At 39.5% G+C, this 26,836-nt stretch overlaps 1 protein-coding gene across 3 annotated transcripts in view; it reads left to right on the plus strand.

The window, feature by feature from the left end:
* The window catches only part of LOC126335001 (exostosin-3-like), a 269,093-nt gene that overhangs the window by 207,000 nt on the left and 35,257 nt on the right, over window positions 1–26,836 (plus strand). The window contains exons 8-10 of one of the 3 annotated variants that reach the window (XM_049997825.1): window positions 12,785–12,912; window positions 18,438–18,562; window positions 25,807–25,955. In XM_049997825.1, the coding sequence (XP_049853782.1) occupies window positions 12,785–12,912; window positions 18,438–18,562; window positions 25,807–25,955 (402 nt within the window). The remainder of the gene's footprint in view (window positions 1–12,784; window positions 12,913–18,437; window positions 18,563–25,806; window positions 25,956–26,836) is intronic. The other 2 variants (XR_007564797.1, XM_049997827.1) reach the window with 2 other exon arrangements.

The raw sequence follows: 26,836 nt of genomic DNA on the forward strand, positions 1-26,836 counted from the left end.
CTGAAATTACGCAAATATTTATTTTCCATTCCCACACACTACGCCACTGTGGAAAGAGTATTTTCGCTGATGTCGCACCAGTGGACTGATAAAAGAAATAGACTGCTGCCTAGAACTTAAAATCTACCTCACAGTGCTAGCTGAACTACGAGGTGACTTGCATGGAGTTTTATAAATACGTAAAGGGGTACAAAGGCTTTTCTGTAATAGATGAAATTTTCCAAAAAATGTAGTGTACCAACTAGGTCTGATGCAAGAAGTTGTGTGTCATTATGTTCTAAATAAAATTAATTATATTACATACATTTTTATTTCATTTCTATACCCTCATCTCAGAGTACCCCGACGAGGCCCCAGCTACACATGGCAACTCTACACTGGAGAAACTATATGTCACAGAGTAAAAGCACTTATTTCAAGGTGAAATGCCCAAACACACAGTACTTTACAAATTATCAGCTTAACAATAGAGAGCAAACGGAAGCGTCAGCTGATAATCCCAGCTTTAATACAGCAAACGATAAAATATCGAGAACTAGAGCCAACAATGGCATCCATATACACTGATCAGTCAGAACATTTGACCATCGACCCACTATCGATGTAAATGCGTCCTGGCGATAGCAGCGTCACCTGGTAAGGAATGACTGCTAGTCAGACGCATGCACGGTGCATGTGGTATCAGTGAGTGTGCTGCCTATGTGTGGAATTGGGAGTGCGTTCAATATCTATTTAAGTTCCACAGGGAGGCAGATTGTAATAGCCCAGAGGCTCGGTACGAACATCTCGGAAACTGCCCGACTTGTCGTGAATTCGAGGAGTGCTGTGGAGAGCGTCTTCAAGACAGACGTGGCGAAGCCAAGGTGAAACCACGTCTATGCTTGGTCCAAAGGAGTTCGTGCAAGGCACCATGACAGCCAAGGAGTATCATACACTGGTACAGACCACGTACAACCCTTCATGACCATCGTGTGTCTCGATGGCAGTGGCATTTTTTAGAAGACTGTGTGGCATGTCACAAGGCCAGGAATGTTTGGGAGTGGCTTGAGGAATACAGTAACAAGTTCCACTTGATGTGAAGCACACACCCCTCCCCCTCTCTCAGTCGCAAGATCTGAGCCCGATTGGACACATCTGGAATGTGACTGGATGTGGCGTCAGAGCTCACCGCCTCCTCCCTGGACTTTATGGGAATTAGGTGCCTTGTGTGTGCAGATATGGTGCCATTTACCTCCAGCGTCCTACCGAGACCTCATTGCTTCCATGCCACGACGCGTCACCGCTCTTATCCATGCCAGAGGTGGACATACCGTCTACTAGGTAGGTAATCATAGTGTTGTGGCTGATCCATGTATATTGCTCCCATTTGCACTCACACAGCGTAAACCGTAAGAGCTACAAGGGCAACACACCAAATTAAATGTTGGGGAATCACCAAGATTGTGCCACTACTATAATATACATTCTAAAAGGATACAGCACCAAAAATGTTTTTGTAACAGTAAGTCAGTAAATGTTTAATAACTTTTATGTTCATGTTGTCTTCTTTTTTTCTGGTCTCTTTTTTCCGCAGTTGTGCGTATACAAATTGTATAGGTTAACTACTGTCTTCGGCAAACTGCTTTAAAATTTTTATTTAGAGTAGGCAAGTTTCACTTCATCGTAAAGCATCTTCAGTGGTCGCTGTAACAATATGATTTCATTTATATAGGCTGAAGCGGCTCGTGAAAATTAATACCAAGGCCAGGAATCGAACCTGGGTTTTCTGTTAAGTAGGCAGGTTTGTTAGTCACTAAGCCACCTTATCACAGCAGTTCATACAACTTCACGATTTACTGTGGCACTCCTCCCTCCCCAAACCAAATCCACACTGCTACTCCTGTTTACTTTAAATTCCCCTTACACATTAACAGACCTGCTGAGGATCTCCATGTTTTGAAATAGCACCTCAGCATCGAACGAAAATGAGGGTTCCATCTTGAAAGCCAGGCATAAGTATTTGTGCAAATTACATTGCTTTACATTAATACTTGTTCAATAGTTCATGAACACAACATTTTGTAATAATGTGGAGTGCATCAGTTTCCTTTACACAATATAACTTTCTATTACAGTTACTACTTCATATTTAAAAATCCATCTATTGAGTAGAAGGAGTCGTCATTCAGAAATACTTTTCATTTTTTTTATATAGTGTTTGACTATCTGTTATACTTTTAATGCTATCTGGCAAATGACTCAAAGATTCTGTGGCAGCATAATTCACCGTCTTGTGTGCCAAAGTCAAGTTTAACCCAGAATAGCGAAGATCACCCTTTCTCCTTGTGGTGTCACCGCAAGGCACCACACTGGCTAAGTTGTAGGCTTCAAATCAGCCGCGGTCGGTCAGTACACATCGGACCAGCGAGTTGCCACTGTCGACGCTAGCAGACCGAGCACCGCAACTTGGCTGGTCTCACTAGACAAGCTAGCAGACGGCCCATTTTTACAGCTGACTTTAATAGGAATGGTTCACTCGCTATAGCTTCAGAGATCTCATTTGCAGAGATGCTAGTTAGCATAGCCTTCAGCTAAGTCAGTAGCTACGACCTAGCCTTGCGCCACATAGAGTTATGCATTGACAATTGATCGATAGGTGTGAAGCAATCAGAATTGCAAAGAAGTATTCGCAGTTCAGTCTATAACTGCTCTTGTAAATATTGTTGTACAAAGTCAGATAGACGTTCACCGCTGATGTTGAATTAAAGCTAAGTATTTAATTGTTCCATATACATTCCGTCAAGTGTAGTTCATTGATCCCCACGTCAGCCTATGTGATCAACGCATACCATTAATGGCCACCCCTTGTGATCAGACTAAGAGTCAAATTGCGTGACTCAGCCAGGTCACCCTTTTTCCATTAGGCCCATAGTTTCACCTCATACACAACACTCCTGGTGTTGTAGCTATGCACTTTACTACTATTTTTGAATTGGGATGGGCTATGAATAACAAATTTCATAAGAGAATATTTGGATTGCGAAGGTTGCTTGAATATTCCTAGCTCCTTAAGCAACTGTCATCAAGGTGATCTTATGTGGGCCCCCGGTATTAATCTGACTACACACTTCTGTGCAATGAATACTTTACTTTCTTAGTGATGAATTACCTCAAAATATGACGCCATATGAAAGCAGTGAATGAAAACGGGGTAGTAGGCTAATTCACTGCATTTTTTATCACCAAAATTTGACATAACCTTCTTAGCATATTAGCAGAGCATCAATCTGTTTCTTCCAATTCAATTTCTGATTAACAAACACACACAGAAATTTTGAATATTCTGCCTTAGCAACAGGCTTTTGTTCAAAGTCTATGATTATCACTGGTGTTGTGCTATTTACTGTACAAAACTGTATAGTGTGTTTCATCAAAATTTAGTGAGCATCTATTTGTATAGTACCAGTTAATAATTATCTGAAAGATGATGTTTACAATTTCCTCAGCTAATTTTTCTTGTTTGGTATGATTACTATACTTGTATCATCATCAAAAAGAACTAGCTTTGCATCTCCATGAAGACAGGACGGCAAGTCATTAATATATATTAAGAACATTAAGGCACCCAAGACTGAATCTTATACGACACCATTCTTGATAGTTCAACAGTTAGAGAACTCTACCACTGTTTGCCGACTATCTTACCGTTAATTTCAGTCTTTTACATTCTTCCAATTAAATATGAATGAAATCATTTGTGCACAGTCCAACTCATGCCTTAATAATTAAGATTATCTGGAAGACTTTCATTATTCACACATTCAAAGCCTTTGAGATATCACAGAAAGTCCCAAAAGTGTGATGTTCGGTTATTCAGAGACTTTAATATTTGATCAGTAAAAGCATATATGCCATTTTCTGTTGAAAAGCCTTTCTCGAAACCAAAGTGAAATTTTGTTAGTACTTCATTTTTACAAATATGTGAAGCTAGTCTTCAATACATTATCTTTTCAAGAATTTTCGATAAAGCTGTTAGAAGTGATATTGATTGTAGTTGTTAGCATCAGACCTGACCACTTTCTTAAGCAATGTCTTATCAACAGCATATTTCAGTCTATCCCGAAAAATGCCCTGTTTCACTGACCTACGACATATATGGTTGAGAATCCGACTGTTGGAAATGCCATCAATTCCATGTGAGCTTTCACTTTTGAGTGACTTTATTATTTTTCTAATTTCCGTAGGAGAGGTAGGGTGATTTCAGTTTTATCAAATTGCATAGCTATTGCATCTTCCATATACAGCCCTGTATTTTCTAATGAACAGCTGGCTCCTATTTTCTATACAATACTTCAAATTGATTATGAAACGTAATATCTACAGAGAACTTTTTATTAACAAATTTTTTATTGGTTTTCATAGATATACAGATCTCCTTTGTTCTTGGTACCACTGTTTCCCTTTTAAGAACCTTCTGAAATATTTTAATTATATTATCAGAGGTGCTAATCTCAGACATATTGTACGTATTTATGACTTATTAATTACTTTTCTTGATACCATGCAGTACTTTTTATAATGTTTGACTGTTTCAGCATCAACTCTACTCCTAGCTACATGTTACTTTTCGATTTTCTGTTTGCTATATGTTTTTATCCCTTTAGAAAGCTATGGCTTTTTGATGATTACCTACAATTATGTTTCACTGTTTCCTAAGGGAAACAGTTGTCAGATATACTTGCAAAGGTGTCACGAAATAGGATATACTTTGAATTAGCATCAGGCTTCAGAAAATATTTGTCTTGTGCAACCCAACTAGTTCTTTATTCCCATGAAATAATGAGTGCTGTCGACAAGGGATCTCAGATCGATTTCATATTCCTAGATTCCCAGAAGGCTTTTGATAATGTTCCTCACAAGCGACTATTAATCAAATTGCGTGCATATGGAGTATTGGAGTATCGTCTCAGTTGTGTGACTGGATTCGTGATTTCCTCTCAGAGAGGTCACAGTTAGTAGTGATAGACAATAAATCATCGAGTAGAATAGAAGTGATATGTGGCGTTCCACAGGCCCTCTGCTGTTTCTGATTTCTGTAAATAATCTAGGTGATAATCGGAGCAGCCCTCTTAGATTGTTTGCAGATGAAGCTGTAATTTACTGTCTAGTAAAATCATCAGACGATCAATTGGAATTACAAAATGATCTAGAGAGATTTTCTGTATGTTGCGGAAAGTGGCAATTGGCACTTAACAAAGAAAAGTGCGAGGTCATCCACATGTGCACTAAAAGAAATCCGATAAATTTAGGGTATACGATAAATCGCACAAATCTAATAGCTGTCAATTCGACTAAATACCTACAAATGAGAGTTACGAGCAACTTAAATTGGGAAGAGCACATAGAAAATATTGTGGGGAAGCGAAACCAGGACGGCACATTGTTGGCAGAACACTTAGAAGATGTGACAAACCCACTAAAGAGACAGCCTGCATTACACTTGTCTGTCCTCTGCTGGAATATTGCTGTGTGGTACGGGATCCTTACCATGTGGGATTGACGGAGGACATCGAAAAAGTGCAAAGAAGTGCAGCTCGTTTACCGCGCGACTGCTACGGTCGCAGGTTCGAATCCTGCCTCGGGCCTGGATGTGTGTGATGTCCTTAGGTTGGTTAGGTTTAAGTAGTTCTAAGTTCTAGGGGACTGATGACCAGAGTAGTTAAGTCCCATAGTGCTCAGAGCTATTTGAACCATTTTTTTGCAGCTCGTTTCCTGTTGTCACGCAATACAGGTGAGTGTGTACCTGATAAGATACGTGGGTTGGTGTGGTAGTCATTGAAACATAGGCGGTTTTCTTTGCGGCGAGATCTGTGTATGAAATTTCAATCGCCAACTTTCTCTTCCAAATGCGAAAATATTTTGTTAACATCCACCTACGTAGGGAGAAATGATCATCATAATAAAATAGGAGAAATCAGACTCGAACAGAAAGATTTAGGTGTTCCTTTTTCCCACTCGCCATTCGAGAGTGGAATGGTAGAAAAGTAGTATGAATATGGTTCGATGAACCCTCTGCCAGACTCTTAAATGTGATTTGCAGGGTAACCATGTAGATGTAGATGTAGATGTAGAGGTTCCCTGCAAACCTCATCCGAGTCTGTTGCAAACCTGACCTAAAATTTACGATTGTTCAATTGTTAATTGAATACACCATTTTGGTGGACTGTTATCCGTTATTGCATGAAGCTGTGTCATATACTATAACTAGCTGTGCATCATAATCATGCATAGTATTCACAAAGCCACTTTGGCACAGCAGTTCACAAACCAGCACAGAGTACCCTGACACACATCTGTCTTCAATCCAAATTCTCACTGCCGCCTCCATCTACTTTAAATTCCTCCTTACACAAGTACAGGAATAGCACTTGTTATCGAATGTCAATGGGGCACCCTGCCTGAAAGCCAGGTGAGGCACTTATACAAATGAAATGACACAGTTTCAGGGACTTTTACTGGTCTCATACAGATATGATCTTATGACTTGTTGCTTTTTTAATTTTAATTGGATTTCAATTGTAAATTGATATATCATCTGATACAGTACATATATACATCGAGGAACGCAGTATGCATTGGTGGATATTCTTACTCACTACATCCAATCTTTAGTATCTACGATTCAATTTTTCTATTACTTGTTTTTACTGCTTATTTACAAATTTGTATGTTTTCGGCAATAGGCAACAACTTGTGAACTGTTATTCATACCTTACTGATGAATAGTTCATTGGAAACAAGTGTAAAAAACCAATAAGTTAGTTGCAGTGTGTCAGCACACTTAGTATGAACTCTTTTTAACCACTTCCTTTACATTTCTAAGTTTTTTAAGTTAAACTATGGGTTAACTATTGAACATGGAATTAATTATAAGATAGCGATTTGGACTAGAAATTTAGCTTGCATCAAATGGTGAAACCAAACTTTCAATATCATTTATACATCAAATGTTGTTCATGGCGCTGCCAAAACTACAAAACTTGTTCGATTTTCTGTAGAAGGCTGATTAGAAGCCATAAAAGGGCATTGGACATTCTGCAATAGCACAGTGTTAAGAATGACTTCTTTGAGGCAACATCTGCGCTAGTCTGATCTGTGTTCCATCCGTGTTTGGTCTGTAACATGCAAGTTATTTCAGCTCATCAGTAGCTACACTTAGAATTATGTCACGAGAGATCACTGTGAACATTGAATAACTTGGCACTTTTCTGCTAATACATCGACAGACCTTGTTATATTTTTGAGTGAAGTGGGTTTGTGTCTCTGATTCTGTATACTTAGCTTGGACTATGACACAGTTTGTCTGCAAGGGACATGGACAGTTTCAGCTATAAATCAACATTTAGTTTATAGCATCACACATTGGTTAGATACTGCTTAGATGCGAGCTGATATGAGAATTAGTTTCAAATAACGTTAATCCGTGAATCCAGGCTGTGTTTATCCAACTGATTTTAATACAATTAATTTTATATAGTCAGTTCACTAACTGTTATACAGAGGTTCGAATCATTTACTAATCACTTAGTTGCTTAGTGGATTTCACCAGCAGTCTAAGGATTAAAGTGTGAATATTTAAAGGCAATAAATTTTATTTGTCAAAAACTAGGTGTTGTTGTTATGGCTCGTTATTTGATGTAATTTTGCACACTCGTATGCTCTGGTTACCATCTGTCTTGATGAATAATATCATCAGGGCCAAATTTGTGTATTTATTTTAAAAGCGCACTTAAAGGCAAATCAAAGAAGTATCAGACCGCTATAAACAAGATCCATCGTCATTTTATTCGTCGTAAATTTTCAGCTTCTCTTTGTTGCACATTTCAAGTTCCAGCCCATCTAACTCTAGTTCTACTTCTCCTGAAAATAACATCCTGAATAGTTCCTGCCTAGAAATCTGAATGGGATCCTAGTTTACCTGGGACCATACCGTCATCTTTACTCCATACAGTAGAGCTGAGGGAAAAATAATGGTTTCAGTTTCCTAATATCCTCTTACTTTCAGCTATTTATGCTAACAGAAATGCAAGGCAATAATGTTGGCCTACGATCACATGGTTATTCATATCGCTGATCTTGTAGTTACTTGCTGCCACTACTCAGGAACCAGAGGTTAGGGTTGTACCTATTGTACAGAGATCTATATTATGAAAACCAAATATTAATGATTAATTGTTTGACCTAAATTGCTTGCTGATAATCCACCAAGCAGTTAATTATTAGTATGACATATTTCAAGTATCCTCAAGCTGCAAAGTGCCAAATGTATAAGGCAGCTTACCTCAATTGTAGTGATATTCAAGCGATCCACCTCAGCAAGGTGTATGGGTCATGGAGAAATTTACAATCAATTTTTGGAATCACAGTGTGTTATACAGAAGTAATTTCTTTCTAAATTTTTCCTTTTCCTCTGCTTTCTGATTATAACTCTTTATTACTCTATCGGGTTCTTCATGAGGCTCCTTCATTCACAGAACTGCGATTACTACTAATTCAAAAGTGTTCACTGTTAGCTACCACACATATAAATGTATTGCTTACCTAGATCAAATTCTGTCAGGAGTCCTCACTGTAAGTGTGGTTCAGTTCTTACAGTATATACAGGGTGTACATGAAGTCTGGGTACATAGGTAACTCTAATATATAATAATAAGTATATTTCAGTCAATTTAATATTAATAAATAATATTTTCAACACGATATCCGCGTTTGTCAGTGCACAATTTGTTGCGATTTACGAGATGAAGGTGAACTCCATGGAGTAGGTCTGAGCTGCAGTCGATTTTAGCACACTGATTGGTCATTTGTTTTGTCAGGTGGTTTAAATTTGTAATACTCATTGCGTTAACTTTCTCTTTCAGCATACCCCAGAAAAAGAAATCAAAGGGAGAAACATCTTACGAACGAGGGAACCACTCACATGACCTCTTCTCCAATTCCAGTGAGGAAAATTGTTTCTCAACCAATCTCTAACAGCTACAGCAAAATGGGCAGGGGCCCCGTCCTGCTGACGCCAGTCTAGAAGTCCCTCATCCAAACACTTCATTTGAGGGATTAATTTGTTTCTCAGCATACTCAGATAAGTCTCACCTGTTTTATGTCCATCAAAGAAGAAAAGACCTAGCATGATATTTCCACAAGCCACTCCATCCTATAACCTTTTGGCTGGTATTTGGATGGACTCATCCAATGAGGAATGGCTTGAGACAAGTATCGAAGATTTTCTCTCTTAACTTCACCATTGACATAAATCACATTGACATTCATCACAGTCTTTAGTAAAATTGATGTTTTCATCCAATTTGTGGATGGCTGATCTTGCAACACTCAACTCTGTGGATGTCCAACGAAGCGATTTCTTTGGTCTAGTGCAAAACTTGGCCAAGACAGCCCTTTCATTTCTCCTGACGTCTCTGTTAGTTAGTTTGTCCTATACACCAACAGTTTCTTTAAAATTTGTGGTTAATTTCCCTACAGCACTAAAACAAATAGGCTGACAATGAGAGTGTCAAAAGTTAAATTCTCCCACAATTTTGCGATACGACCATCCCTCTCGTCCACTTAGATTACCAACTCCACTCTTTCTTTAGACTAGACTATTTATTAGAATTCCCTATGTACCCAGACTCTGTGGGCATCCTGTAGATAACTGATATCTAGAAATGCAAGTGTAAAGCAAGTTGTTGTGGCTGAGCTGGTCTCTTTAAAGTAGATTTTTTTTGGGAGGGGGGAACAAGTTAATTGATGGATATAATCTGAAATTCATTTACCTTGAGGTATGAGCAATCATTTTGCCAAGAGTGTGAATGACGTAAGGGCAAATATAACATATAGTAGCTTGGATAACTTTTGAAAGAGGAATAAGGTGTAATGTATAGAAAATTGGATGATACATGTTTCAAGAGGTGAAACTTAATTCGCTGAAATGAAAAAATATTGTTTTATTAAAATTCCATCATGAGCAAGAATATCGAACTGCCTATGTCTGTGAGACATAGAGAAAGACTGTAACATAACTAGCAGTACTGAGTAAAAACCACTAAAACTGTGGTAATAACAAAAATTTCTGTTTACACACAGAAGAACACACAAGGAAGTACTTCAGAAATTTACATTAACAACTTACTATGAACATTTGCTATCTGTTTAGCCTTAATAATGCTATAAACAACTGACTAACTCAGTTAAAAGAACATCTGTTGTAGCAGTGACGATTATGATTATGATGATGATGATGTAGATGATCCAGTGATTAGGAAACATAAGAGTGAGGTACCTACAGGTCATACTGCAATATTACGAAGTATGAGTAAGTAGAAGACACCTGGAAAATTCAGGTCATTAAAAACTGCTTCAACATTGGTACTGATTCCAAAGTAGTTTGACGTCCTGCTTTTATACATCACTATAGTTTTTCTCTGGTACAGAAGAATTACTCATAAGTCACTCACTAAAAGTTGAGAAATTCATTTGTTTATATTGTACAGATTGGTATGCAGTTGTGTAAGAAGGAAAATCGAAATTAATGCATGGAATGCCTTTAAACAGAAAAATAAGTTTATACATGTATGCTTACCTTCACACGTACTTGTATTTTCATTTTCGTTTCTCCTCAGAGCTTCTATTTGTACACCTACGGCGAACCATCTGATACTACTCAATGTGCAACATCCAGCACAATCCTCAGTAATAAAGTTCTTGTGGTGGCCACTTTCGTAGCAGCTGTATAGAAAATGCAGCAGTTTCAAATAAAAACGTCTTTTGCTTGCTGTACATTAAGGTTTTTATTTAACTTGTCCACCCAGACGAGTTTCATCTTTATTCACAAGGCATTTTCATTGGGTGTCAGATCATCGTGTAATTCATTATTAGTAATCCAGACAGCTTTCTCTCATGTGACAAACTGACTGCAAGTTTGATGTTCACCACTCTGTTCATTCCGTTTTCCAAATAAAACCTTGTAACTGTCATTTGATGTAAATAGGGAGAATAGCGTCTGCCTGCACAAGTTAAATAAAAAAATATGCGGTCAGCAAAAGGTGTCTTACGTTTAGACTACTGCATTCTCCGATAATGGTGTAGTAAATTCTGACCCTCCTTGGCACCTTTATGCATAATTTCTCTCTTATCATCCTTGGCATCAACAAATTATTTGTAAAGTAACGCAAATGTGAATGGACGAGGTGGACTTGCAAACTGGACGCACATCGATTGCTTCCTAAGAATGTAGGTAACATGTATATCAATGTTCACTCAGAGCTGATGTCCGTATTGTTTCCTAAATATTTATGAGCAACTTTTTTGGAAGTTAACCATACCCCTTTCTCAGTTGCTTCAATTTCTGTTATAAATAATTCTACTCTGCGAGTTTCTGAAAGTCTATTCCTACAAAAACACATTCGTTTGGTGCTTTTTCTGACAAACCTGGAAAAAATATATTTAAACATTCCCTATCTTTCTGGAAGTCTCCATGCTCGTTCATTGAAACTTAATGTGAAGAAGAATTGCCTTCAGATGAACCAGACCATCATGAACAATATTTCGCTTCCAGTTTCCTTTTTGATTCTCTACCACGCTTCTCCCAGCCACACAGAAAAATGGATCTTTAGTGTAGCCTCAGTGCTGTTCAGGAAGCAGGGAAACAGCCTCTAAATCGCAGCACATGAACCATATGTGATCAGTGTATTTTAACTTCGCTCGAGTAGCAGCTAAGTTCTCATTATATTTCTTCAGATTCGCAGTGTTTCCTACAGAATTTAAACGCATCTGCTACCATTATGGCGAAGCCCTGAGTTGGTGTTTCTTTTTCAGTGTTGTGGCTTCTGTGGAAATCCTTCTTGAACTAACCTCAACCCTACTCGTATTTGGATCAGAGCCCATTTTTGCAATGAAAATGTAACATCACTGATCTGTACTTTTGTTAATTCTTTTCTTATAAAATAATATGTGCTTCCAGGCACATATGGCAACTACTGATACACACTTTAATCTTAGGTCTGTTTGAAAGGCAGAACCAATAATAACAGGAATCGATTTGGCCAATAGTCCTGTCGCACAACCCTCTGTAAATTTCAGGTTTGTAGTCGTTTATATTCAGTGCCTTTAAACCTTACTTAAATTCCAAAAAATATTTTACGAAATGAAGTCAAAATTGGGAGATATAACTTTCCCATAGGTCTGGATTGACTAGCGTATAATTTATAGGGTCATAAGTAATCACAAAGATGATGTATTGTAGGAAAATCTCTTCTATCAAGCAGTTGGCGCACCAACAGTAGACCACATCACATTCTCCGTACAAGTTGCATTCGCAGTGTATTCACGGCTCATTAACACCTATTAACACCTTCATAGCACATAGGTTGATGTACTTGCTTCCTGACTGTGTACAGCTAACTGGGTGACTGCCCACCTAAAAGACCATCTCTAAATCGTGATAAATTTTCTGTACTTTCCGCACACTACTTAAAACAAGTGTCAGAATGCTTCAGTTGTAAAGGGTGTAGCGGATTTCTCTTCCCCGTCTTTACCCAGTCTGAGCTTGCACCTTCTCCTAGTGACATCACCCCCAAACGAAGTTCAAGCCCCTTCCTTTTAGACCTTAAATCCCACTCCTCCTTCCTATCTTTTAGACGTTGAATTCTATTCCTCCTACCTTCCTTTTGTGACTTTCTCAGACCGAAAGAATATGTTTTAGTTCTGATATTTATCATCTGCATTATAACACAGTGCTTCAATTTTACAGGTAGTGAAAGGAAGTCGTAACAGTTTGAACAACCGTTTTCTTCCATATGATGCAATTGAAACAGAGGCTGTGTTGTCTCTTGATGATGATTCAAAACTACGACATGATGAAATTATATTTGGCTTCAGGTGAGTGTTATTTCTATCTCTGTGTGCACACAAGATCCGGGTGAAACGATTCTTGCATGACTCAAAATTTTTGTTATGTCTATATGTGATTGTTGATTTATTGTGTTTGAGGCTTTACAATATGTTTATATTCATATTTTACGTAGCAGCTCGTTTCGAAAATGCTGTGGCAACCTTCATATGCTTAAATGTTTGTTTCATCCACTGACAGAAAAGATATCAAACACCGAGAAGGGGTTATGCACATAAACGGAAGTTAGTAGGCGTGTGTCTGCTTCCGAAAGATGATGTCTATTGAGATTTCACGCCATTCGCATAAGGGCGGTAGTAGCACCACTTTGAGGATGCGAATCAGGTTTCTTTTAAATATTCACTGTAACAGTCGTAAAAGTTAGTTACCTTTGCGATTTGAAGTGGTGAGTTACTGTTAGTCAAGAATGCCCTTAAGGCGACGAAGATGCGATTATCAGCACCTCGCTGAGTTTAAACAATATCCTGTAACAGTGCTGAATGTTCCTTCTGAAATACTGTAGAAACCCATGGCAGGAACGTAGCCACTGTACGTGATGCTGGCAGCGATGATCACGAGAATGTGCAGTCGCAAGAAGCCGCGGCTCTTGACGGCTATGTGGCTGTACTGAGAAGGAAGACTGTCATGTACTCTCTCAGACGCATCGTACTGCATCCGCAGCAGTAATCTGAGCAGCAGTTGACAGTACAGTGCCACAAAGAACAGTTGCAAATCAGTTACTTCAAGGACAGCTTGAAGCCAGATGACCGGTATGGTGCATCACATTTACTCCAAACCATCGCCAACTGCTACTTCAATGGTGTCAAGCAAAAGCTCCCTGGGAGAAGGGTGGAGGTCTGTGGTGTTTTCTGACGAAATATGGCTCTGAATCGGTGCCAGTGATGGTAGTGTCTTGTTTATAAGGAGGGTAGTCGAGAGCCTCCAACCAACCTGTCTGCCTGCTATACGCACTGGGCCTATACCTGGATTATGGACTGGGGTGCAGTTTCGCATGACAGCAGGAGCACTGACGTGGTTATCCGACACACCCTGACTGCAAATATGTGCGTCAGCCTGGTGATTTGATCGGATGTGCTGCCATTCGTGGGCAGCATTCCAGGGGGTTCTTCCGACACGATAACGCTCGTCCATATCCCGCTGTTGTAACCCAACATGCTCTGCAGATTTCGACACGTTGCATTGGCCTGCCCAACCACCACATTTACCTCTAGACGAGCAGATACGGGAAATCATCGGACGATAACTTCAGCTTCATCTACAAACAACATTAATCGTCCACGTATAGACTGACTGGTTGCAGCAGGCATGGAACTCCATCCCACTAACTGACTTCCGGCACCTGTACGACACAACGCATGCATGTTTTCATGCTTCCATTCAATGTTCTGGAGGTTACTCTGGTTCTTAATGTTCCAACATTTCAAATTTGCATTGGCTAAAGTCGTACTTACATTACCCTAAGATCTTGCAATGTTAATCACTTAAATACTGGGTGATCAAAAAGTCAGTATAAATTTGAAAACTGAATAAGTCAGGGAATAATGTAGATAGGAAGGTACAAATTGACACACATGCTTGGAATGACATGGGGTTTTATTAGAAGCTAAAAAATACAAAATTTCACAAAATGTCCGACAGATGGCGCATCATCTGATTAGAATACCAGTAATTAGCATAACAAAGTAAGACAAAGCAAACATGATGTTCTTTACAGGAAATGCTCAATATGTCCACCATCATTCCTCAACAATAGCTGTAGTCGAGAAATAATGTTGTTAACAGTACTGTAAGGCATGCCGGAGTTATGGTGAGTCATTGGCGTCGGTTGTTGTCTTTCAGCATCCCTAGAGATGTCAGTCGATCACGTTACACTTGCGACTTCAGGTAACCCCAAAGCCAATAATCGCACGGACTGAGGTCTGGGGACCTGGGAGGCCAAACATGACAAAAGTGGCGCCTGAGCACATGATCACCATGAAACGACGCGCGCAATAGATCTGTCATGCGTCTAGTAATATTTGGTGTTTTTTTCTCTTTTTTCGCTCTAGTAAAACTCCATGTCATTTTAAGCATGTGTGTCAATTTTTACCTCTATATCGACATTATTCCGTGGTTTATTAAGTTTTAAAATTTATACTGACTTTTTGGTCACCCGGTATATTACCAAGACAAATGTATTTCCTAAATTTCATAACTCTACGTTAATCAATTTTTGGTGTTGCAATTTATTTCCGTCAGTGAACTTCTGAATTATTTTATTTCGTTTATGTATGTAAAGAATTAAAGTTTCCATCCTAATGAATGAAAAAATATCACATTTCCCAAGTTGCAAAGCAAAATAGTAATAAGATTATATAAGTCATGACGAACAGACACTTAAGTTTGGTGTCAAACGTAACCCTACTGATGTACCTTTTTGTGTTGTTCATATTTTTATGGATGGCACAGTGAATATGAGTTGTATATTTCTCCCACTTTATCGTAGGAAGTAAGATTAAGTTTTAGCGCCCCATTGGTGAGATGGTCATTACAGTTGGAGCACAAGCTCTGATGTGTCTACTACGAGCAGTGGAAATGACAAGTTACTCACTTCTTTGGGTTTGTAAATAAGTACTTGTAATATGACCAGATAGAATGTGGGCAGTGGAATTACGCGTCTGAGATTATAATTAACGATAAAACGAAAGATATATTTACATCTTACTTTTCATCCAATTACTTCTTTTGGTCACGAAATAACTCATAATTTAAGGTTGTTAGATGAAAAGCAATTAAAATTTAACCCTTAAAACATTAAAATTCAAGCGGAAATCCTAGATGAAATATTACTATGTATATAGTGTGTTCCGAAAGTATTCGTCCATATTAAGACAGGAGATAGAGAACTTCAAACCAATATATTTTTCGGTATAGAACGTATGGTCCCTGATGTCAACTTGTAACGTTAGGGAACGTTTTGTTAGTGGTGCTGACGTAATCTGTTGTGATGGTGTCGCTAACTAGGAATGTGTACTGACATAGAAAACTGCAGTAAACAACAGTGAACACAGGGTATTTTAGGTACGTCGAAATGGCAGACATATATCTCGGATGCTGCTGTGTGAATGAAAGCGGACGAGCGGCAGTCAGAGAGTATCGAGAGCTCTTTCCGAAACGAGACTTCCACAACACCAGACATGCGATCGGCTGCATCGCCTGTTTCTTCAAACAGGCACTTTCCGTGCAAGTATGCAAATACAGGTCAGAATCAAACAGGGCCAACTCCCGAAATGGAAAAAGAGATTCTTGGACGTGTTAAAGATACTCTGTCTACAAGTACACGTCGTGTTGCACCCATCCTTGGCGTCAGACATAGTCTTGTGTAGAAGCTGTTACGTGACCAGTAACTTCATCCTTTCCATCTTCAGTGCTTCGTAGCAATAGCACCTGAAGATTTTGCCCTTCCCATTCAGTTCGCTAGTGGTTTTCACTAGAGCCTGCCCTGTACATCATACTTCTGGCCTAGGTCCTGTACACAGAAAAGGCTTTGTTATTCGTGAGGGCTGTTTCAATATCGACAGTTAGCATGTGAGGGCACACGTCAATTTACTAGGTGTTCGGCCTCAAGCTCATCACCAGCGGTTTGGTGTTAATGTGTGGGATGACATCCTCGGTGATAAGTTGGTTGGACCATACATTCTTCCATTTCACTTCAACGCACTGAGATACCGCATCTTCCTGAAACATGTGTTCTGAGAACTGTTGGAGGCTGTATCTCTGAATGTTAGACAAAGGATGTACTTCCAACACGATGGCGGGTCAGCCCATTTCTGTTATTGCTGTGGGGAATCATCTGACAGTCACTTTTGGGAATCGATTGATAAGCGAAGGCGATCCAGCCGCTCGGCCACCTACATTACCTGACCTCACGTGTCTACATTTCTTCCTCTGTAGGCATATGAAGCAGTTGTTGCACGAAGCCGTTGTGGTAACAGAAAGAGACCTCGTCGCTAGGACTGCCATCGCTGCTGGTACCACTGCGGACGTGCCAGGAACCTTCGAACAGACGCTATAATCAATGGTCTGATGACATACCGCGTGCACATAGGCCAACGGGCGCGCTCGAACCAGTTTCTGTGAATGCCACTGCAGTAATTAGCACGCTACGTCTACACCTACGTGATTACTCTGCAGTTCACAACTATGTGCCTAGCAGAGAGATCATAGAACCACCTTTAAGCTGCTTCTGTACCGTCCCACTCTCAAACACTGTGTGGGGAAAAGAAACACCTAAATCTTACCATGTGAGCTCTTATTTCTCTTATTTTACTATGATGATCGTTTCTCCCTATGTAGGTAGGCGTCAAAAAAATGTTTTCTGTCTCCGAGGAGAAGATGGTGATCCAAAGTTCATGAGAAGATCCTGCCGCAGGGAGAAATGCCTTTGTTTTATTATTGCCACACCAGTTCATGTGTCATGTGTCTCTGCATTATTTCTAAATAATACATAACGGGCTGCCATTCACTGGCTTTTCCCATGTCCTCGTCAGTCCTGCCGCAACTACCTTCTGCGGAAATCGTTCCTAGCATTAGAAATTGTCATAAGGGATAATATGATTTGTATGTGGACAGGGTCAACCTTGAACAAAATACAATTTTTAGTTTTCTTTTCATTTCTCTGAAGTTTCAGCAACCTCAGTGAGCTTTCATTATCTTCTATGAAACAGGAAAAAAGCTTTTCACTACTTGTACATATATACATTTGAGATTTCAAGACAGTGTTTACATATTTTGTTTGTTATTGAAATATGTATATACTGTCTAAAAACTGTCTTAATTTATATGTGTATAAATAGTTAAAAGCATTTTCCTTGTTCTAAAGAAAATAATAAGAAATAAACACTAATGATGCTGAAACTTCAGCGAAACATGTCTGACGAATGAAAGAAAAACCTCAAGGGATAATATGCATCCTAACGAAATACATTTGTTTTTATGTCCTCTTGATTCTGTATTAATTTCAGTGAATAGCTTTCAGGCATTCCATATTACCACGAATAACTTTGGGGCACCCCATATTACCACAAATCGTCACTAACAAACCAGAAGTGCTGAGAAGCAGACAGAAAGAAAACTGACCTATCTTCAGAGACACAGCGTTTCGGTTAACAAAACTTTATATATGAAGAGAAGAAATGAAAGGGTGGAGGCAGGTTTAACAACATACAGGAATTCCTAAGCTTTCAGAATAATAGGGTCCTTACTTTAACTTTAGTTGTTGATGACAGTATGGGGAACAAATTGGAAAATGTGTGAGATTTTTGCATTTTTCTTTTATTACTGAGTTTGTTTAAGCTTTCTGTGATAAGAGCTATAGTCCTGTAAATATGTTTCTTTTTAGCTATTTAAGTTTCGTGTATTTGCATGCTGGCAGCATCTGTTGATGCTTGCACATAGCTGTTCGTTATGTGGTTACTGTAATTACTGATCGAAGTCTTTTTATTACACGACTTAGAGTGTGGAGGGAACAAAGAGACCGGATAGTCGGCTTTCCTTCACGTTACCACGCCTGGGATCAGAGTCATAGTGCATGGGTGTACAATCCCTACCCCTCCTGTGAAATCTCTATGGTTCTGACAGGTAAGCAGCATTAGTCTAAGAGTGCAGTTAAGAGTAACGAGCTAATGTAACTGATTTTGTTTAAATATGACCTTAATTTGATGACTGTAAACACATGTTGCCAGTAAATGCAGCAAGGGTGAGAGGATGGTGGTAAACATACCACAGTGACAAGGACAAGATTATGTCTGGCTAGTATATGACTGTCAACACTTGGAATCAGCATCTGTGATACGTATCATGAGAGAGAGAGAGAGAGAGAGAGAGAGAGAGAGAGAGATAGAGAGAGATAGAATACGCCACAGATTTTCCGTCCAACAAGGGGCGTCATTTTCCGTCAAACAAGGAGCGTCCTGCTACGCTGATATTGGCAGTGAGCTGTCGACAGTTGTGGTAATTTTCGACATTTGTTATAATACTGGTCACTACAAAAACTCACTGAAACACATTTAAAGTTGTTTTACTATCGGTCACACCGAATTATGTTCTGGTAATCCTAACTCAATCAGTATGTGTTTCCAACACCTGGCTACTGTCATCATATTTGTACTATGGGCCCTGAATTTTATTATGTATTTGGTTATCCACATAATTAGATGAATGGTGAGTGATTGGCTGAGTACCTTACTCCTATCTGTGTCACACTAATGAGACGGTTACATACGTGCAACTTTCTGTGTGTGTTAAGTGCATGTGGCCACTGCACTTTGAAACAGTGGGGCGCATAAACAGGCGTCAAGACATGCATGCCTATAATTCGTGTGCTGGGGTAGGGTGGACAGGCGCCGACATCTCCCAATTCCATTCACTGTGGGCAGTGTGTTTGAGAGGGGGGAAGGGGGGAGGGACGGAGGGGGGAGGGGAGGGAGGGGATTCCGGCGGAGGTTCTAGTCCTCCCTCTGGCATGGGTGTGTGTGTTTGTCCTTAGGATAATTTAGGTTAAGTAGTGTGTAAGCTTAGGGACTGATGACCTTAGCAGTTAAGTCCCATAAGATTTCACACACATTTGCACATTTCGAGGGTGGGGGGGGGGGGGGAGGGACGTGCACCTCTATACAGTTCTTATTGTTCGTTATTTTCTTTAATTGTCTCACACTCTTGAAACATTTAATTTTTCACGCATATGAAAACTCACCTTACTGGCTTACACTATGACTCAGTGGTCTGACGAGACGCATGTGGAATATGAATGAAATTGTTATGCATTTCATTTTTTGGATTGTTAATTCTGAGAACTGTAAACAAACACTAAATGCGATTGTATATATTTTGGCATAACTCTTGGAACAATAAAGCCTGATCTGGACAAAATGAACGCCTTCGTCCGCTGTTCCGAAGAGTACATATTGTAGAATATTATCAGTTCTTATCTTCCAGGGAAACGCTGGGAATGACTTCCCATAAACGTTTCTGTTCGCAAAGTAACTCCTTTACAATGTTAGAGAACCCAAAGTTCGCCAACGATTTATTTCACAGATGTTCATTGAATTTATTCCACTATCTAATCAAAAGTATACGGACACCACCCCCCCCCCCAAAAAAAAAAAAAACACCTCCGCGGAACTCACGGAGTTCGAACGTGGTCAGATGATTGAGGGTCACTTGCGTCACACGTCTGTGCGCGAGATTTTCATACTCCTAAAGATCCCTAGATCAGTTGTTTCCGACTTGATAGTGAAGTGGAAAGGTGAAGGGACACGTACAGCACAAAATCGTACAGGCCGACCTCGTTTGCTGACTGACTGAGACTGCCGACAGTTGAAGAGCGTGGTAATGTGTAATAGGCAGACATCTATCCAGACCATCACACAGGAATTAAAAACTGCATCAGGATCCACTGCAAGCACTATGACAGTTAGGCGGGAGGTGAGAAAACTTGGATATCATGCTCGAGCGGCTGCTCGATAATTGCCAAACGACGCCTCGCCTGGTGTTAGGAGCGTAAACATTGGACGATTGATCAGTGGAAAACGTTGTGTGGAATAACGAACTACGGAACACCTTGTGGCCATCCGATGGCAGGGTATGGGTTATGGTGAATTCCCGCTGAACGTCATCTGCCAGCGTGTGTAGTGCCAACAGATTAAATTTCGGAGGCTGTGGTGCTGCGGTGTGGTCGTGTTTTTCATGAAGGGGGCTTGCATTCATTGTTGTTGTGGTGGCACTATCACAGCACAGGCCTACATTGATGTTTTAAGCACGTTCTTGCTTCCCATTGTTGAAGATTAATTCGGGGATGGCGATTGCATATTTCAACACGATAAAGCACCTGTTCACAATTCACGGCATGTGGTGAAGTGGTTACACAACGATAACATCCCTTTAATGGACTGGCCTGCACAGAGTCCTGACCTGAATCCAATAGAACACTTATGGGACGTTTTGAAACTCCGACTCGTGCCATGCCTAATCAGTCGACATCGATACCTCCCCTCAGTGCAGCACTCCATGAAGAATGGGCTGCCATTCCCAAGAAACCTTCCAGCACCTGACTGAACGTATGCCTGTTACAGTGGAAGATGTCATCAAGGCTGAGGATGGCCAACACCATATTAAATTTCAACACCGCGCCAAGAACTTGAAAGTCATTTTCAGCCAGATGTCCGCATACTTCTGGTCACATATTAGGCATATTTTAATGTTGATCATTGCTATATGAACGCTACCAGGACAGTTTTTGATGGTAAAAGCGAGATATTTAACTGTTAGAACGTTTCGAAGCAGTAGCGAACCGATCGCGACAGTTTCATTGTTGGCAGCGAGAAAGCGAGTCTACATCCTTTTCAGTGAGTGCGCCGACACAAGGGACACGGCGTGCTTGCTTATTCACATATAGTTGTCTTCTTGTTGGTTGGGTGAGTGTTTTCAGTTTATAGTTTTTGTTGCTTACTTCACACCTGCAAAAGACGATCAAAGCAGAGCTTTGATTGACCGAGATATGTACGAAGATTTATTCATGTGCATCACTTAAGTTGATTTCATTGTAGACGTAGCTCTAATGTGTGAAGACCTTCAAGAATTATAGACGTAAGCCTCGATCTAGAGTCACGGGACATGACATTGCTTTCTGCCCAAAGGAAGATCAGAAATGTGATGTTGGTGTTCGAATAATGGAAAATGAGCAATGGTCCACATTTCTGTTAAGCCCAGTAGAAGAGCTGAGCTTTAGAAGAATAACGCTGGAAAGGCGAACACAAAACAAGAGTCTTGACCCCAGCAGATTTTATGATTGTGTAAACAGTGGATGGATGGCCATCTTCTGTAAACAGAATATATTGCTATCTCTGAATGTGCGGAAGCATTGGAGTCACCGGCTTGGCCTGAAAATCCTGGAGTAAAATATGGTGAAAAATGTGAAGAACCCTGCGTCGGCGTTTTCGTCTTCCAGAGAGACGGATGCTTAGAGGAGTTCGGAATTATTTTACGGAGAAGAAAATGCCAGAATCCTCCATTCCTCTTCTCAATGCAGTGAAATGTGTTCCCATATTTCCTAAGGAATGTGAACGTGGGTTTCCGCTGCATCCTGCTACCGTCAGCAGACTGATGTTCGTCAAATTTCTTGGTCCTTCGCTCCAGTTGTTTCAGCCTATGGGTCACTTATGCTCTTGCTATATGAAATGCAGTCATCTTGCTACTGATACCAACAGTAAAGTAGGAAGGCTTGAAGCCTGCAGCAGCTATGACTTGATGTCAGTTTTGAAACTGTTATAATGCTACCTAATGTTAATTACAATGTAGTTTTATAGCTAAATAAATAATCAGCTATGCTGAAATCATCATTAATTGTCGCTGTATTATATCTAGTGTGAGAGTTCACTCGAATATTCTCTTAGAAAAAGAACACTGAATGTCATAATATTTAAGTTTCTATAGGGCAATAGAGTGTACTGCACAATCAAAAGCTTTTAATGAGTCACCAAAAAGACTAGGTCGCTGTAGCTCATCATTTAAATTGTGTATAATATAATTTGTGAATTGAGAAGTGGCATGTTCTATGGAGAAACCCCTTTAAAATCCAAATTGAGATAGACTACGTATTTTGTTCAGAAATAGCTGTCTTACAATTTTAGCATGAGCCGTCTTTTCCCACACCTTCAGCAAAGAGGTGAGCAGTGAAAATATGATGATGAATTGTAAAAATTCGAAACAGGGTCGATTTCAGCCAAATCTGGTAGAAATACTATCTATTGTCTCGAAAAAGTTCTGTGGTACGAATGAAAATTGGATAACACTGTAGACATACAGAGAGAGAAGGAGGACAAGGATGTGGGCACAAAACAAATGGCAGATGAGGAAATGGACATAGAGAGAGTATGGTGCTGGAGAGAGAAAATGGGAATGAAGAAACTGACAGAGAGTGGGGAGAGGATGAGATGGGCAGAGAGCTTGAGGAGAAGGAAAGAGAGAGAGAGGAGGAGGACATCGGCAGAGACTAGGCAAGGAGAAGGTTGATGAAGAGAAGACTGAGGAGGTGTACCAACAGCTTTGGAAGGGGGCAGATAGAGAGAGGGGTGACGTGGACAGGTACAGAGAGAGATGCTGCAATATATCTGACATATACATATACCTGTATCCATGTGTGTATGTTAAGTATTCCTCCTAAACCAATTAATCAACTTCATCAATACTTGGTAAACATAGCACTTACTTTCTTCAAAGAAGCAATGACAGAATGAGAACCTCCTATTGCTTATGGGGGGTAAGTATCTTACTGCATGCAAGTATGTAGAAAATATTCATGCAGTATTTCAGAAAATGAACGCTAGGCTAATTTCAAGAAACTGTACACATAAGGTTTACAGAAAGTTTTATTGCTGGCTCCCCTCCCCCCCCCCCCCCCCCCCACACACACACACACACAAAACGAGAGGAAATGATACTTATCTCGTACTACATTTTCGCTGTTCGTGCACTAAAAGCGTCACATTAGGCATGACTTTTTAATTTACTACTTCTTTACTACTAACTGTTTGCAAGACATATCCCACACAGTAGCCACATATACCCCCGAATGTATCTGCAAAAGTGTATGATTCTACGACACATAGTTCAGTAGTTATGACATCGTGAACACTGAGAATCATGAGAAACCATTTTACCTTAAAGCGGGACGCATATTACGCAGACTACACTCATCCAGTGTCTGATAATGAGAGCACTTAGTGACTTCCAACAAACTTCCATTATAGTTTCAAACCTCTTCTAATCTCTTTTTTGCTTACATATTTAAGGTCAAATATGTAACACGTAAACTCACTTATAAAGTAGTCAGAAGTCTGAGACACATGGCGCTTCAATTTGGTAAAGGCTCTGGAGTTTACTGGTTACTTACTGTCTGAAGAGATACGCCATGGAAGCAATTTCAGCCAAATTTGTTATATAAATGGTTTACCGTTATGTGTAGATGAACTGAGCCACAGGTAAAATGCTACTTAATATCTGTCCTGGTACTTTTATTGTAAGGTTTTCTGACAGCAGCTTTTAAAGCAGTTAATGATATAGATATTATTAAAAAGGCGAAAACTTCCTAGCATATTTGGTTTATGTATTATTATCATGTTTCGCCAAACACTGATGAAAAATTCAATTAATCATTTATGTATAACATTGGTGTTACTTTTTGATTTATCTTATTGCTTTATCTCTTGAGCTGTCCATGCCAATTTTCAGAGATACTTGTAGGTAGTGATTATTACGTATGTTGGCTACCTGGCTGCTATTATTTATTATTAAGCTCTTTTCCTTCATAAGAAACTTTTAAGAAATTTTAACTGATTTTCGATTCGTTTTTATCTATTTTCCATAGTGAATATAATTTTTTTACCTGCGTTATTAATTTTGGGCATTAAAGGTGACATTTTCTAATTCGTAGCTGCTGGCTATGCACTAATACCTGCAAGTAAGCAACTGATACTGAAGGACTACGTTGGTTTATACCTCACTTTATGCATCATAATGGAAACAAAGGTGTTGAGAATGATATTTCATTGCAGGTGGCAATGTATCGCTGAATGCAATGCCACTACATCTGTCTGATTTTGTTATATGGACGACTGTCTGTCCTGCATATGGTGAAGTCAGCTGTGGATACTGTCAGAAGCTAGGAGGCATACAGAAATCTGACTTAACTTGTGCACCAAGAACATGTACTACAACCAATTAGTTTGTTACCTAAATGTTACTGCAGGTAGTTCAGGTACTGACTTGTGGTACAACTATTGACTCATCCTCCTGGAGACATACAGTCATATAGAAACCCATTTTTCCTCACCAACATTCTGAGAGGAATATTTCCAGTTCAGTTTTTGGTACAATACCCAGAATCACTCCACTGGTAAATCATTCTCTTGAAAGATGTATGGTCCAACAACATTTTGTGATGTTAAAGCACATAAATCTGTAATTTTCTGAGAATACTGAGATGTTTAATCAATTTCCTTTCACATAGTATATCCAAAAATTGTGTAGATATCCTTGTTCACAAAATTCCTTAGATGAACTTTTGCGCCAGCACCCATGAACCGTTCTTTTGTAGAGGACACTTCATTGCCACGCATATCACGATGTCTCACTCTATACTTAATCTTCTTCCTAAGGTTCTTGCTGTACCAACTGCAGTCTGAATGCATAGTTGTCTACCATTGCAACAAAATTAAGAAACAAACAACTGTGTGCTTTGTAAGGGGGCAATCTTTTATTGTTCTCTCCTGTGGTTACTTGTTTTACTTCAGAAGCAAGGCGCTACAGTTTCTCATTGTGCTTCCGCAATGAAAGTGAAGAAGAAGCACAGACTTTAATACAATGAAGACACGTTCTGGAGGAGATGTAGTCAAATTCTTCTGTGACTGGTACGATGTAAGCATTTTGTCTTTTTTCTGTAACATTGGGGACAAGCTCCTTGAATAATCCCTTAGCGAGACCTGACGCTTTATTCTCCACTCTTGTGCAGCTGAGATAGTTCAGCGTTTCTAATAACCTCAAAGCGAACAGAAAGTTACACCCTTAAACTATGTATCACTGGGAGAAAGAAGAACAAGCAAATGTAATTACTTAAATCATAGGAGCCCCGGTTTTTATGCCCCAGATAAGCGTAAGACACCAAGTATTTTCCTTTAGATGCCTAACTTACAAACTTTTTATTTCAGTTGCTTGATAATCATCTCTGGTACTTACCATATTCTTTGTTCCTTGTTAATGTGTTTAGTGGTTGTTACTGACGACCACATATCATGTCACCATACTTGTTATCAATTGTTTATTTATAGGTGCCGCATTTTTTCACAAATACTACTCGTACCTTTACACGTATTGGCTGCCTCAGGCAATAAGAGACAAAGTGGACGAATATACGAATTGTGAGGACATTGCTATGAATTTCCTAGTTTCTCACATCACTAGAAAGCCTCCCATCAAAGTAAGTAATATTGACCCAAAGTATTCAATTTTCGGTAGTAGTTTTTTTTTTTACTTGTTATCGACTACGAAGTCACTGGTAGTCATAACTTGTAATTTTAAATGTCTGTAATGGCTATTTCATTGAATGTGAAAAAATCAGTTGTTGTTAACAGTGTTGTCCTAATTCAAATGAACATTTTAAACCATGACAACAACAACAAGAACTAAAGAAGCAAACATTCGTGAGAACTGAAAGATGGCAGCATGTAAACAGTGAAATTAACACTGACCTTTCACGTGTGATATTACTCTCTTGTTGTTGTTGTGGTCTTCAATCCAGAGACTTGTTTGATACAGCTCTCCATGCTACTCTATCCTGTTCAAGCTTCTTCATCTTCCAGTACTACTGCAACCTACATCGTTCTGAATCTGTTTAGTGTATTCATCTCTTGTACTCCCTCTACGATTTTTACCCTCCACACTGTCCTCCAGTACTAAATTGGTGATCCCTTCATGTCTCAGAACATGTCCTACCAACCGATCCCTACTTCTAGTCAAGTTGTGCCACAAATTTTCTTCTCTCCACTTCCGTTCAGTACCTCATCATTTGATATGTGATCTACCCATGTAATTTTCAGCATTCTTCTGTAGCACCACATTTCGATAGCTTCTATTCTCTTCTTGTCCAAATAATTTATTGTCCATGTCTCACTTCCATACATGGCTATAATCCATACAAATACTTTCAGAAACGACTTCCTGACACTTAAATCTATACTCGATGTTAACAAATTTAAATTCTTCAGAAACGGTTTCCTTGCCATTGCCAGTCTACATTTCATATCCTCTCTACTTCCACCATCATCAGTTATTTAGCTCACCAAATAGCAAAACTCATTT

This window comes from Schistocerca gregaria, chromosome 2 (genome assembly GCF_023897955.1).
Source record: "Schistocerca gregaria isolate iqSchGreg1 chromosome 2, iqSchGreg1.2, whole genome shotgun sequence".
In the NCBI taxonomy this organism is placed as follows: Eukaryota; Metazoa; Arthropoda; class Insecta; order Orthoptera; family Acrididae; genus Schistocerca; species Schistocerca gregaria.